This window comes from Tilletiopsis washingtonensis (assembly GCF_003144115.1).
Source record: "Tilletiopsis washingtonensis strain MCA 4186 unplaced genomic scaffold FA09scaffold_2, whole genome shotgun sequence".
Taxonomy (NCBI): Eukaryota; Fungi; Basidiomycota; class Exobasidiomycetes; order Entylomatales; genus Tilletiopsis; species Tilletiopsis washingtonensis.
Genome location: NW_020311999.1, coordinates 158,868 through 171,857, shown reverse-complemented (window position 1 = coordinate 171,857; position 12,990 = coordinate 158,868). Strand labels below are relative to the sequence as shown.

The 12,990-nt window shown below is 67.0% G+C and overlaps 6 protein-coding genes across 6 annotated transcripts; 4 read left to right on the top strand and 2 right to left on the bottom strand.

The window, feature by feature from the left end:
- The first annotated feature begins 918 nt into the window (after positions 1-918).
- Positions 919-3,722, top strand: FA09DRAFT_344864 (hypothetical protein). The gene is made up of 2 exons (XM_025744661.1): positions 919-1,397; positions 1,525-3,722. The coding sequence occupies exons 1-2, from the start codon at positions 1,292-1,294 to the stop codon at positions 3,393-3,395; spliced, it is 1,977 nt and encodes a 658-aa protein (XP_025600982.1). The 5' UTR covers positions 919-1,291; the 3' UTR covers positions 3,396-3,722.
- A 23-nt stretch (positions 3,723-3,745) lies between these two features.
- Positions 3,746-4,721, top strand: FA09DRAFT_110524 (hypothetical protein). The gene has a single exon (XM_025738994.1). It carries the CDS (start codon positions 3,846-3,848, stop codon positions 4,530-4,532), a length of 687 nt encoding a protein of 228 aa, XP_025600981.1. The 5' UTR covers positions 3,746-3,845; the 3' UTR covers positions 4,533-4,721.
- A 1,901-nt stretch (positions 4,722-6,622) lies between these two features.
- Positions 6,623-7,860, top strand: FA09DRAFT_293020 (hypothetical protein; the record flags this gene model as incomplete). The annotated part of the gene is made up of 2 exons (XM_025740035.1): positions 6,623-6,884; positions 6,941-7,860. The coding sequence occupies 2 exons, from the start codon at positions 6,623-6,625 to the stop codon at positions 7,858-7,860; spliced, it is 1,182 nt and encodes a 393-aa protein (XP_025600980.1).
- Positions 7,861-7,908: 48 nt separating this feature from the next.
- FA09DRAFT_327429 (isopentenyl diphosphate isomerase) lies at positions 7,909-9,238 on the bottom strand. The gene is made up of 4 exons (XM_025741398.1): positions 8,876-9,238; positions 8,450-8,587; positions 8,260-8,376; positions 7,909-8,186 (listed from the first exon to the last, which is right to left on the bottom strand). Exons 1-4 carry the CDS (start codon positions 9,195-9,197, stop codon positions 8,032-8,034), a joined length of 732 nt encoding a protein of 243 aa, XP_025600979.1. The 5' UTR covers positions 9,198-9,238; the 3' UTR covers positions 7,909-8,031.
- Positions 9,239-9,385: 147 nt separating this feature from the next.
- On the top strand, positions 9,386-10,927 carry FA09DRAFT_303788 (ARM repeat-containing protein). Its single transcript, XM_025740450.1, has 5 exons — positions 9,386-9,503; positions 9,597-9,751; positions 10,007-10,461; positions 10,546-10,674; positions 10,758-10,927. Exons 1-5 carry the CDS (start codon positions 9,465-9,467, stop codon positions 10,793-10,795), a joined length of 816 nt encoding a protein of 271 aa, XP_025600978.1. The 5' UTR covers positions 9,386-9,464; the 3' UTR covers positions 10,796-10,927.
- A 568-nt stretch (positions 10,928-11,495) lies between these two features.
- FA09DRAFT_314339 (ribosomal protein L6) lies at positions 11,496-12,899 on the bottom strand (the record flags this gene model as incomplete). Its single annotated transcript, XM_025740759.1, has 4 exons — positions 12,891-12,899; positions 12,370-12,484; positions 11,908-12,069; positions 11,496-11,807 (listed from the first exon to the last, which is right to left on the bottom strand). Exons 2-4 carry the CDS (start codon positions 12,475-12,477, stop codon positions 11,496-11,498), a joined length of 582 nt encoding a protein of 193 aa, XP_025600977.1. The 5' UTR covers positions 12,478-12,484; positions 12,891-12,899.
- Between the last annotated feature and the right edge of the window lie 91 nt (positions 12,900-12,990).

Below are 12,990 nucleotides of genomic sequence, written 5' to 3'. Positions count from 1 at the left end.
AGGCGTTGGGCAACGCGAGCGCGTCGCGTCCTTGGTCGGCCTTGGTCTGCGCGCGTCGCTCGCCTCCTCCGTGCGACGCTGCCTCTCCTCGGGGCCGAGTCTCCTCTGCCTGCTGCTCCTCAGCCGGCGGCGGCAGCCTGCGTCGCCCTCAACGCTGAAGCTGACAGTGAGGTGCTGAGCGGCTGCCTGTGAGACTGCCCCCGACGAGTGCCCGTATGCCGCACATGCATGGAACCCTCTGTCGCTGCGCGCCAGCTGCACGACGTGCATGGGCAGCGCGCTAAGAGGTGCAGCCACGGGTGGGAGACTTGCCTTGTTCAGCGCTCGGCTGCTCGAGAGAGAGCCGCCTCAGAGACGGCCGCTCGGAGGGGACAGAGCGCAGCTGCAGATCATCCATCGCTCGAGAGTCGAGAGATCTGCAAACCGACGGGCGGAGAGAAGAGGGCGGATGTTTCAAGCTCACGGCGCGGGAAGGCGGAGCGTGCGAGGAGGCCGCGTTCTCGAAGCGCGAGGGGCAGCAAGCAGGCGTCTCGGCCGAAGGCACGAGGGCAGAGGGGCGCGCCGGAGGGGCTCGAGGCGCGAGCGCGTTGACTGGCGGCGCGCCTTGAGCCGCGCAACACACAACAGCGCAGGCGCCACGCAGCGCGCGGAGGCAGGCCGGCGGCACCGTCCGCCTTGCGACCCGAGGGAGAGGATTCGGGGGTGCGGCTCTCGCTGCGGATGCTGCTGCGGTGTCTGCTGTGCTGCCTGGTGGCGAGGGCGGGCTGGAGAGGCTGTCACGCTAAGGCATGCACGCGCGCAGCGACTGCTCTTCTGCACTAAGACTGAACGCGCGAGAGGGGGGGACAAAGCATGAAGCGAGGCGAACAGCAGCGGTACAGGCGGCCTGCGATAGCAGCGCCAGCTCTTCTCTCTCACCTCCATCTGTCCCTCACTACGTCTGCCCTGCTTCCATCTCACACTCTCTGACGGACAACACACACACACTCACTTGCGCCTTCGACCTCGCTCCGTCACGTTCGTCTCTCCTGCGCTGCTCTGCTGCGCGCCTCACCGCCTCTCGCTGCATCTCGCGCACGCGCCTCTCGCCTCTCGTCTCGCCGCTCTTGGCGCGCCGACATCGCACCACCAACGCCACACGCTCTACACGCTCCTTACCTTTCTCCCTCTCACCTATTCGCGTTTCGCCTGCACATCGGGCGCCTCTCTCGCAGCAGCTCCACTGCTCAGAGCCCAGCCGGCACTGCGCTCCTGCTCGCTGCGCACCAACCGCCAGCCACTGCCAGCGACTATGCAGCGCTCTGGCCTCGCTGCCGCCCTCGTGGCGCTCGTTGCTGCGCTTGCGGCTTCGGCGCAGGCCGCGCCGCTCGAGGTGAACGTGGGAGATGTGCGGACTTGTGAGTAAGCGTCAGCTGCGTAGCGAGGAAGAGGGCTCGTGGACGTCAAAGCACGACCTGCTCGGCCGCCTTGCCGCGCACGATGCTGTGCGCCCTGCGCTGCTTTTTGCTCACGCCTCATCCGCAGGCTCGTCGACCAAGATCTCGTGGGACACGACGGGCGGCCGCGCGCCGTGGACTGTGACGATCTTGCCGCTCAACCACGTGCCCACCACCGTCTCGCTGCCCGCCTCGTACAGCAGCGGTGCGGCGTGGTCGTACGACTGGGACGTACCCAACTACGGCGACGGCAATGATGGTGAGGTCATCGTGGCCATTGCCGACGCCAGTGGCGCCGTCTCTGGCTCCTCCAAGTTCCTCCCAGTGCGCGGAGGAGGCAGCTGTGCGCGCGCGACCGAGTCGCTCGACTTTGTCTGGTTCGGTCCCGACGCCGGACCGAACGAATGCGGCGCCTGGCCTATCCGCTGGCAGACGGACCGCGCAAACAACGGCATTGTCGCGCCCGTCAGCGTCACGTTCGTGCCAGAGGAAGGCGTGCCGTCCACGTACATTGCCAGCGCAAAGGACACGCGCTTCGACTGGCAGGTCTCTTTCCCGCGCGGCACGCGCTTCACGATGGTGCTCACCGACCAGGGCAAGAGCGGCACGGGCGGCGTGGGTCTCAAGTACACTGTCGGCGCTGGCTCGCGCAGCTCTTGCTCGCCGAACAATGCTGGGTTGACGCAGGGCGCGCTGAACGCCGCCACTTCGACGATCGCAGCGGCGCGTACGGGCGGCATGACGACGTCGCGTGCACACAAGACGGGCGCGGGCGCCACGCATCATGCGACGAGCACGGCGACGGGCACGGCTGATGCGCTGGATGGAGATGCGCAAGCGAGCAAGGGCGGCTCCAACGGCGGCGCCATTGCTGGCGGCATTGTGGGCGCACTTCTTGTCATTGGCGCACTCGTCGCCGGCGTGCTCTACTGGCGACGACGCCGCGCCAATGCCGAGCAGGGACCGTTTGGCGATCAGTACCAGACGCCATGGCGGTACGAGATCGACGGCGCGCCAGTCGCTGGCGTGCGTCGCAGCCGTCCTGCCTCGAAGCTGTTCGGCGCCCTTGGCGTCGGCTCTTCGAGCTCGGGTGGTTCTCGTCGCGAAATGCGCAGCGCGAACGACGATGGCGCCTCCCTCGTGCAGGCGTCGCAGTCGTCGTACTTCGCTACAGCAGCGTATCCTTCGACGCACAGCAACATGCATCGCCGCAGCCCTTCAAGTGGCGACGCGGCATTCGGCACGCTGTCGTCTGCGAACGGTGGCATCCTGCCACCGCCGGCTCAGGCTCGCGTGGTGCCGGACGACCAGCTCTTCCCTCCTCCCGCGTCCTCTTCGCCTCCTGCGACGCGCGGCGCGCGAGCCAGTCAGTTCAACGTGCTTGAGCGCACGCTGGAGCGCGAGCGCGAGGCCGCCCGGCTTGCCGAGGAACAGCCCACGCCACGCTCGCCGGCGACGGATGCGCAGACGCGCGCGGCAAAGACGAGCATCCACGATCCGTACACGCACATCAGCCAGCTGTACGAGCGCGACGATGTGGCGCGACGCATGCTGGAGATGGAGCAGCGCGGCGCTGCCCCGTCGGCTGCCGCTGCAACGACACCACCGGCAGGAACGGGATACGCGAGTCGTCCACCGGCAAACGCTCAACAGCACCTCGCGCCCGGCGGCATCGTGCCTCGGCGCATCGAGAGCGAAGTCCTCATCGGCGCGCCCTACCCGCATGCCCAGCAACAGCAGCAGCAGCAGGGCTTCCCGACGCCGCCGCCGCGCTCGCAGCAGCAGGGCGGCCAGGGCGGCTACTTCGGCCTGCCGTCGCAGAACACGCTGCACGCGCCCGGCGCGCAGAGCCAGCCGTGGCAGCCGCAGCAGCACGGCTACGGCGCGAGGGAAGAGAGGGAGAGGGAGAGGCCGATCAGCAGCGCAAGCAGCGACGGTGGCGGGCTCGCTTACCTTTGAGCAAGCAAGCCTCTCCCTCGACGTCGCATCACGCCCTTTCATCTTCGCTCGCTCGCTCTGCCTTCGGTCTCGCCTCGCCCCCGTTGCGTCCTACTCTATACCGCCATCGCCACGCGCGCTCGCCCTACTCGTCCCCCTCATCGCTCCAAAAGCTTCGCTCGACGCATCGCCTCCTCCTCTCGCTCTCGATACCCCAAACCAAACAGCTGCACCAGCAAACACGCGCCGGCCGCTGTCTCGCTTGCATGTACCTGTGCCTTCGCCTTTCTCCTCTCCCTGCGTCTACCGAGACGTGCTTCCTGATAAAGTATGATGTTCTCCTCTCGCCCTCGCGCTCGAGCGGTGCCTTTCGCGTGATCATGAGCACGACGGACTCTCGAAGACGTCTTCGCTTGCGGCTCAAGGGCCCTCGAGAGGCGTGTCGGTCCCCTGCAAGTGGGGTGCTTCAACATGCTGGACGTCAGGCATGCGGACGCTGACGATGTGAGGCTGTCACGCACGAGCCCGTTGTTCTCGCATGTTGCGCTTGCATCATCCATTCACAGCGTCGCTCAGCTCGCCGTCGCCTCGCACATGGCCATGCTCTGCCCACACGGAGCCGCCTCTCCTGCCGGCGCTCGGCGCTGCCTCCAAATGCTCCGATGCACCTCTCTCATTCCTCCGTCTCGCAGAGGCGCACGTGCCTCCGTCTCGTCGCCATCGCTTCCGTCCATCCGACGGCTGCGGCGCGGCAACTCGTCTGCGCGTGACCAGTCAGCCACGCAGCCTTCGCCTTTCGAGATGCCGGCCCGCCACAGCAGCCCGCAGGATGCTGCTGCACGCTGCCGCCGCGGCCGTCAAACGCTATGCCGCTGGAGACGGATGAGACACGGCGACGGCGAGGGGTGCAGGAGCATTTGCAGCGTCCTGGGATGCGTCGCACTCCGCGACACGGGCACGCCGCGCACAGCCGACGGCGCGAGAGGCGCAACGAGGCAGCATGCACAAAGACAGGGAGGCTCTGCGCGCCAGGCGCGCGCGCGGCGGCGCGATGGCCGTGGACGCATGCGGTGTGCGGCGCCTTGGCCCGCCTGCGCTCGCGATGCCGCGGCAGAGCCAGCTCAGACCTCTCGCGCAAGCCCCGCTGCCGCCGGCTGACCAGCGCCATGGGCCTGCACAGATGGTGCGAAAGCAAAATGCGACGAACCGTGTACGCCGGAGCGATGGCGAGCTGGTGAGCGAAGACGCGCGGGCTGCGAGCGTCCCTCTCGTCCGCTCGCTGCGGCACGCTCAAAGGTCACCAGCTGCTTCGCCGAGCCAGCCTGTCCTCTCTCATTCGTCATTGAGGACTGCACTTGCTCCAGCACACTCTGACTTGCGACGGGCAAGGACGACTCACAGCAAGGGCTGTGAGCGTCCTGTGGGTCCTGAGAGCGGAAGTGGCGGGCGTGCAGCGCGACGCTGCCTCGCAGGCGCACGCTAAGAAGGCGTGCCTGACATGGAAGCTGCTCCCTTTCCTGCGTCCCTGCGCTGGCTCTGGCATCCGTTGATCATGCAGGGAGCGCTGGTCGCTTTTGCCTGCACCTGCGACTGAGGTTGCGAGGCGCTCTGTCGCGGCGAGCTGGCACTCACAATCGCACAGAGCAGCAATTGAGGGTGCCGCAGCATGAAGCTCCATCGGTCTCACGCTGCGACGATGTCACCTGCGGCTGCTGCCGCTGCGGCGACCAAGCCAACGCTCAAGCGTCAACGGCATCGCCTTCGCGCAAGCCGGACGCCCTGTGCAAGGCGGAACCGCAGAGCTCGCTCTCACACCAAGTCAGAGTCAACGGCGTGCAGCAGCAGACGGAGCGAGGTGATGATGAGGGTCGCATTCCCCAGCCGGGCTGTGCGCTGCAGTCTGCATGCTGACTGCCATCTCAGACTGGCCCCTCGGCGGCGTCGGCTCTGAGAACCCGCAGCACCGTCGTCAGAGGGAACGAATGCGATCGCGCCATCGCTGCACGCTGCTTCGCCGAGCTCGTCGCCCTTACCTTTTTCCCTCGTCGTGCGGAGCACAGCGCTTCTATCACCTTTGCTCGGCCATGCCCATCGCCGCCGCGGATCCGACGGGGCGCTCGGGCGCCGCCGCGATCGGCATGGGCATTCTCAGCTCCGGCGCGGGCACGTGCGAAGCCTCGGCCCAAATCTCCCTGGGGTCCATACGGATCCGCTCTGCGTGCGGGCGTGGCGGCGAACGAGACGACGACGGCGACGACGAGGAGAGGCATTGGGCGCGCCGGTCGAAGTTGAGCGGCGGGGCCGCATACGCGCGCGTGTCGGACTCCGCCCGTGGGTCTGCTGCAGCTGCAGCGCCGCGCTGCGCCTGATGCCGCTGCGTTGGAGCGCGCGGCCCGAAGAAGCGCATCGCGCGAGACCTGCAGCTGCCGCTCTGCAACAGCTGCAGCGCGAGGCTGCCGCTTGCGGACGTTGCCCGCCGGGGCTCGGAGCAGACGCCATCCGGCGCTCCTCGTCTGCCCCCTCCGCGCATGATCAGCGCGAGCTGGCGGAGTGAGCGAGCCCTCTTCACTTGATTCGCCGGGCATGCCCTCTCCCCCCTCATGCCGTCTTGCAGAGGCTCGGCCCCTGCGTCTGCAGCGCTGCTCTTGGCGCAGGGCGGCTGCCGCACCCGGCGTGCGGCCAGCGCCCAGCATGCAGCCCCAGCCGCACCACGCTGCGGTAGCGACCGTTGGACGAGCACACGCTATGCGCAGGGCCGCCGCAAGAAGCAGCCGCAGCCGCAGAGGCGCCGCAGGATGCGGCGAGTTGCCTGGGCCGCCGCCGCCGCCGCCGCCGCCGGCGACTCGACTGGGCGCTGCTGAGCAAGGACGAGTGCGAGGAGAGGGATGCATGCGCCTATTGCAGCAGGCGGCACGACGGAGCGGAGGGCCGCCTCTCGCCTCCGCCTCCGGCCCCGCTCCGCCCATCAGTTCAGCACCATGCATGATCACCCGCCCTCGCCCCTCCGAACGCAGCCGGAAGCCACCGGCCGCTGGTGTATAAGAGCACGTTCGTCCGTCCCGACGCCGGATCCCACGCACCTTCCATCCCACCACCACCTCCCACCTCTCTCTCCCGCGAGCCACCTGCACCATGGCGCCCAATCTCGACCCTGCCTACTGGCAGACGACGGCGCAGCTCCTCGTGCGTCGCCTGGCCCTTCACACCTCTGCAGCCCACTGACCAGCTCCTCTCAGTGGGTCTTTGAGATGGCCAAGTTCATCGGCTGGCTCTCCGCCGGTGCCGTGCTGGTCGACCTCCTCTCCTTTGCGCGCTTCGACTACGGCATCCTCGCCGGCAAGCGGCGGCGGCGCTGGCCGCAGCTCGTCTACTTCGGCGCCAAGCTCAGCTGGCTGGCGTACTTCTTCCTCAACGTGACGCTGCTGTACGCCAAGACGGAGGTGCCCTGCCAGGGCATGATGTACGCCATCGAGGCCTTCATGGGCATCATTGCCGTGCTCTGCTCTTCGCGTGAGTAGCAGGCACTGCACCGTCGTCACTGGCCATGGCTGACGGCGTCCCTTCAGTCCTTGCGGTGCGTACCGTCTGCGTGTACCAAGACACGGAGCGCAAGGTGGTGCAGGTCGTGCTGGGCGTTGCACTGGCGGGCATGACGGCCACCTGGATGGCCGGCGTCGCCGACGTCGGGGCCGCCTGGTCTACCGCCGCAGCTGCCCCGTACAACACCGGCGCCTGTGTCTTCACCCACGTGGAGACGCACTACATGGCCAAGTACCTCGTCACCGTCTTTGTCGACGCCCTCGTCTTCGTCCTCACCCTCGTCGGCACGATCCGCATGGGCACCAGCCGCATCGGCGAGATCCTCGTCGGCCAGGGGTTAATCTACTTTGTCCTCGTGCTCCTGCCCAACGTCGCCGTCGCCGTCCTCACCGGCCTGCGTCTCTCGCCGACCATGTCTCTCATCGGCGCCATCCCGTCCAGCTCCATCTCCGTCATGGCAGCCACGCGCCTCTACGTCTACCTGGCGGAGGCCGCTGCCCCTCAGCCCAACGGCATCTCGCTCTCCGAGCTCAGCGGCTCCGGAAACGTCGAGAAGTTTGGCAACTTCTTCCGTTCCAACCGTGGCGTCGGCACCACCAGCGAGATGGGCTTCGGACGCGCAAGCACCGCACATGCCTCTTCGGCGCCTGCATACGCCGGCAACGTCGCATCTCGCGGCAATGCCATCGACAGTCGTTCGCGCGCCTCGTCCATCGGCAAGCTGCCGCTCATGGGTCGGCTGAACAGCACCGACAAGGCGCAGTACGACGACGACGTCGAGCAGGGCCTCACGCCGCCGCTGCCCTCGCACCACCACACGCGCAGCAACGGCGTCGAGGTGCGCCAGACGCAGGAGGTCGAGGTGGAGCAGGCCGACCTCTTTGTGCCCACGCAGGCCTCGCGCGACTCTGCACACGTCTACCCGACGCTCTCGTACCGGCCTTGAGCAGAGGCCGGCCCACATCGTTTCCCTGGCTTCCATATGTCACCGTGTCCTTGCTGTCATCGTACTTTGCAACGCATCATCTTGCACCGTCCCTCCTCACGCGTGATGTGTAGCAACTGGCCGGCATTGGCGGGGGTATATTCCTGTTGTGACTCTTGCGGTCGCGCACATCTAGAGCATCCGGTGGATCTCGTCGTCCCGCAGATCCTTGAGCGACAGAGCATCCACCTTGCCCTTGCCGCCCTCGCGGCGGTCCAGCAGTTGCTGCCACCACGGGAAGAGGAAGCGCGCGGCGATGAGCTTGAACCAGGGCGTGAATGCCTCCGCTGGCGGCCACACCGAATCGGGTTCAGCTTCTACAGATCGATCACGCGAACGGCAAGCGCGCCATCAACTCACGGTCCAGCTCCTCCATCAGCGCCTTGAGCTCGGAGGGCGTCACCCACTTGGTGTCGCACACCTCGTTCTCACTCGGCGCCAGCGTGACGGGCACAGTGAGGAAGAGAATGTAGTCGACTGGCACGCAGATTCATCGCGTCAGCCAGCTGCCGTGCTGCCACTGTCTTGCTCTTCATGAGGCGCGACTCACTCTCATGCTCGCCCCACATGCCATCGCTCGGCGCAAGATAGTGGATGCGCGTGAGGTACTGGAAGGCATCGAGCGAGACTTGGGAGGTGGGGATGCCGAGCTCGTGCTCCAGCTTGCGCTGCGCTGCGCGACGCACGCCTGGGAGAAAACGTGTGGTCAGAGGTGCGGGACGAGAGCAGGGCGGCACGCGAGAGCGAGAGGAGGTGGTCAGGGCATGACAGGGGGCCTGTCTAGAAGGAAGATAGAGGTTGCAGCGAGGGTCCAAGGCAACGGCAGCTCCTGTCGTGGCTCTAGCTTGCCGGCCTCTTTCCCCAGGCAAGAGAGCCAGTCGAGCGCATGCGTCCAGTCCCTTCTCTTCACTTGGTGCGTCCGTCTCGGCTTACGCCCAGCCGCGCCAGCTGCGCGCATGGCCTCGCCCACACTCACCGATCTGCTCCTGCTCCTCCAGCTCCGCCCGCACCGCCAGCGGGTGGCTGCAGCACGTGTTCGTCCACATGTCGGGGAAGGTGATCTTCTCCTTTGCGCGGCGCTGCAGCAGCAGCTTGCCGCTGTCGGGGTCGAAGAGAAAGACGGAGAAGGCGCGGTGCAGGAGGCCGTCGTTGATGTTGGACATGAGGTGGCACTCCTTCTTGCTGCCGTCGCGGAGGTAGCGGTCGTCGTGGTCGAGCACGATGCAGCGCTCCTCCATGAGCCGGATCTGCTCCTCGTCGTGGCCCGCGAGCGAGACGTCGTCGCCGGTGGTAGACATGGCGGATAGCGAGATGTGGTGGTGGGAGAGGCGGAGCGAAGCCGCCGTGTGAGCTTCTCGGCGAGCAGGCGCAGCTCGGCGCGGCTCGGTGTCTGGCCTGGCGCGCCCGGCCGACGCGCTCAAAGCCACGTGGCTCGAGGCGCGCGCGGCGGCTGGGCCAGGATCTTCTCACCGCGCACAAGCGCCGCCGTCGCCTCGCCAAGCGCGCCCGCCGCGGCCTTCTCGACGTCGACCACGCTCTCCCTCTCCTGTCCCGCACGTCCAGCCATGACGACCGACACCGCCTCTGCCTCCGCGTCTCAGTGGGTGCGTATGGCTGCTCTGCCGTGCATTGGCGCGTTGCCTTGCCCGAGCCGTCCCTCTTGCGCCTCGCTCATGCCCCGTCGTTGCTCCTCCCAGACGTCGCCCGCCTCGCGCCCGGCGCACATCGAGGAGCTCATCTCCGGCGTGGACCGGTACAACCCGCAGAACCTCGCCGTGCTCGTCGAGTACCTGCAGCAGCAGCTCGACTCGGGCGCGTACGACTGTCTTGCCAACTTGGCCATTCTCAAGCTGTGAGTGCGGCAGAGGTGTGCAGAGCGAGGAGGCATGGGCGGCACAGAGAGACGGAGCGGACTGATCGGGGATGCGTAACCTTATACCCAAATTGTCGAGCGGAGCAACCGAGAGTGAAGCCTTGGCCGCAGTGCGAAGACAACTAGAATTAGCTCTATCTGAGATCAGTCCGCCTCTGTGCCGGACCTGCCCTCCTCCTCACGTCGCAACGCCCGCTGAGCCGCGCTGACCATCGTCTACCCGGCCACGCGCAGCTTCCAGTTCAACGCCGGCGACTTTGACTATGGCGTCGCCATCTCTGTGCTTCTCAAGGCCCTGACTGCCGCGCCGTACCCGGACTTCTCCCTCTGTCTCGCCCTTCTCGGCGAGGCGCCCGTCGCTGTCCTGCCCGCGCCCGCCGAGGTCGAGGAGGGCGCCGACCCGACGCCCGCCGATGCCACTGCCCCCTCCACCTCGACGCAGCCCTCCGCCGGCCACCTCGCCGATCCGCTCATCGTGCGTCTGGCTCAGCTCAGCGCACTGCTGCACGGCGCCCGCTTCCGCGCCTTCTGGTCCACGCTCGCGAGCGCCGAGTTCGAGGATGTCAGAGAGGCCGTCGCCAATGTTGCCAGCTTTGACGATGCAGTGCGCAGCGTGGCGCTGCAGAGCGTCAAGGGTGCGTTCCGCGCGATCAGCGAGGAGCGGCTGGGCTCGTACCTGAACCTTTCCGGTGAGTCGCGGCAGGGCCACAGTGCCGCCATCTCGCACTTGCGGTGTACTGACGGCAGCGCGTGCGTCTATGTGTGGCTTGCAGGCAAGGAGCTGGCGTCGTACATCGAGCAACAAGCGGGCTGGAAGCTGGCAGACGGCTCGGTGCAGGTGCCCGCCAACCCGGACAACGAGGTCAAGGCGACTGTGATCCGCGAGGACCTGCAATTGGACCGTGAGTTTGCTCTTCCTGCCAGGCCTCGCTCGGGACGTGCAACGTGAGGAGGAGCCCTCGCTGACTTGACACTCATCCCGCAGAGCTCACCAAGTTCCTGACGCAAGCACAGACGGCTTGAACTCATCCTCTCCCTCTCCACGCCCGTCTCCCGCTCGCTCTGTCCCGTCGTGCCGCGTGCAATCCGCACCGGCTCTGTACTACTACCATTCCCTCTCGGCCTCGGAGCCACAAAACCACACATGCTGCATCTACAGTCCGTTTCTGCTGTCGTGTGATGGCCCACCGGCGGCGCTGCCTCTTGTGTGGAGTGCGGACGAGGAGCAGGAGCCGCCTCTGGAGCGCGAAGCGCTCTGTCGTCGTACTCGAAGCATCCAAGCTCGTGGCCTGCACTTGGCGCTTCGCGGGCGCCTCGGCGGAGCAGTGCTGGTGACATGCAGAGCGTCAGGACGGCTGCGCGGCGAGGCGCATGTTTCAGCATGCCGAGGACACGGGTGACGAGACCCGCAAACGAGCACGCTGCCTGCAGCGAGCACCGAAGAGCACCTCGGTAGCGCCTCTCAAGCCGGCCCGAGACCACGAAGCCCCTCGCTGGGCGCCGCATCCTCTCGAAGCACACTTGCGCCCCTCTCGCTCTCCAGTCCGCACCCCTCGTGCACCCTCGCTTCGTGTGGCCGGAACGCTGCGTCACATTTTAAGAGTATGTGAGCGACGCGGCGCCGTATGGTACATGACAGTGTGAGGTGTGTGGGGCGTGACTGAAGTGAGAGCGCTCGAGAGAAACAGAGAAGAGATGGACGTCTGCATTGCCGCCTCCACTCTTAGATCTCCTGCTGCACAATGGAGCCCTTGGCCGCACAGTAGATGCCGTCGAGGAACTTGCGGATGTCCTTGTCCTTGACGAGGCACTGGCCGTGGAGCAGCGCTGCCGACTGCGACACGAGCTCAATGTCGTTGCCCTCGCAGATGACCTGGTCCTTCTGCGCCGTGTCCTCCCGGATCGTCACGCCCTCGCCCATGGTGACGTGGCGCACCCGCTTCTCGCCGAGGAAGTTGCGGATCTCGGCGCTCTTGCCGTCGGGGCCGATGATGATGTTGATGGGGAAATGCGCGTACACGGCGCGCATCTTGTACTGCAGGCCGTAGCGTGCTGCATCAGCGCGCTGCCCCGCTGGTCCTCTCGTCGCGCTGCTCCGTCTGCCCTGCCCCGCCTCTCGCGCACACGCTACTCACCTGGAAGCCCACAGTCACGCCCTTGATCATGTTGGCGAACACAGCCTTGGCCGTGCGCAGGCAGGCCACGTGCTTGCGGCCGCCGTGCCACACGATGAACTTCAGCTTCTCGCCCTTGGGCGACTTGATGTGCCGGATGTCCATGTTCATGTGCTTGACGTTCTGCGATGGGCGCGTCGCGCGTGAGCTCCTGCTCTGTGCGACATCGGTCCTAGCAGGGCAGAGGCGGCGCTCCGCATGGACAGCTTCGGCCATGCGCTGCGCTGACATGCCCCTCCCGGCAGCCTCTCCAGTCCTGTTACAACGCATGGCTCTCGCCCGTCTCCGCCGCTACGCTTCCAGTCCTTCACCGCTGTCCCGCCTGGCCCCAGCGTATGCTCGCTCTCTCCGCCGCTGTGCCCTCTTTCGCCGCTCTCGTGCCCCGAGCTGTCTCGTCTCTCGCTGCTCGCCCACCCCACTCACCTTGGTCAGCTCGCCGCGCGGGCCCTTGACGGTGGCCTGGCGAGCGTGCAGCTCGACCGTGACGCCCTCGGGGATCTCGAGGTCCAGGTCCTTGTAGAGCTGCAGCATGGTGAAGCTGCAACGCGGAAAGCGCAAGGGTGACAGGGTCAGCATACCGTTTGTGATGCGGGCATTTGGACATGCTACTGCAGCTGGGGCGCAGCTCGCCGGCCTGCCGCCGCCCGTCCCTCCTGCTGCCCAGCCCTGCCACGCATCCTTCTTCCTCGGCGAGGCGGCAGCGCAGCACGCTGAGATCGGGGATGATCTGTTGCGCGACGAGCACAGAAGAGCGATCGCTGCACCGGCGAGTGCTGTCGCTGCCTGCGCCCGTCTCGCTGGTGCCCGGCCACGCTCTCCATTGCCGCGCCAAGGCGGTGCCTGGGCCATGGCCGCAGCTCGCAGCAGCTGGAGCGCCTGCGGTGTCCGCGCAGTCGAGGTGCGAGGAGCGTGCGCTGTGTGTGCGGCGAGGGCGGCATACTCACTCTTGAGGAGGGTGGGGTAGGGGAGATGGTAGGCTGACGGAGATGCGCGCGCGGCGAAGACGGCCTGGCGCGCGGCGGCGGCGCAGCGGGCGTGGCGCCT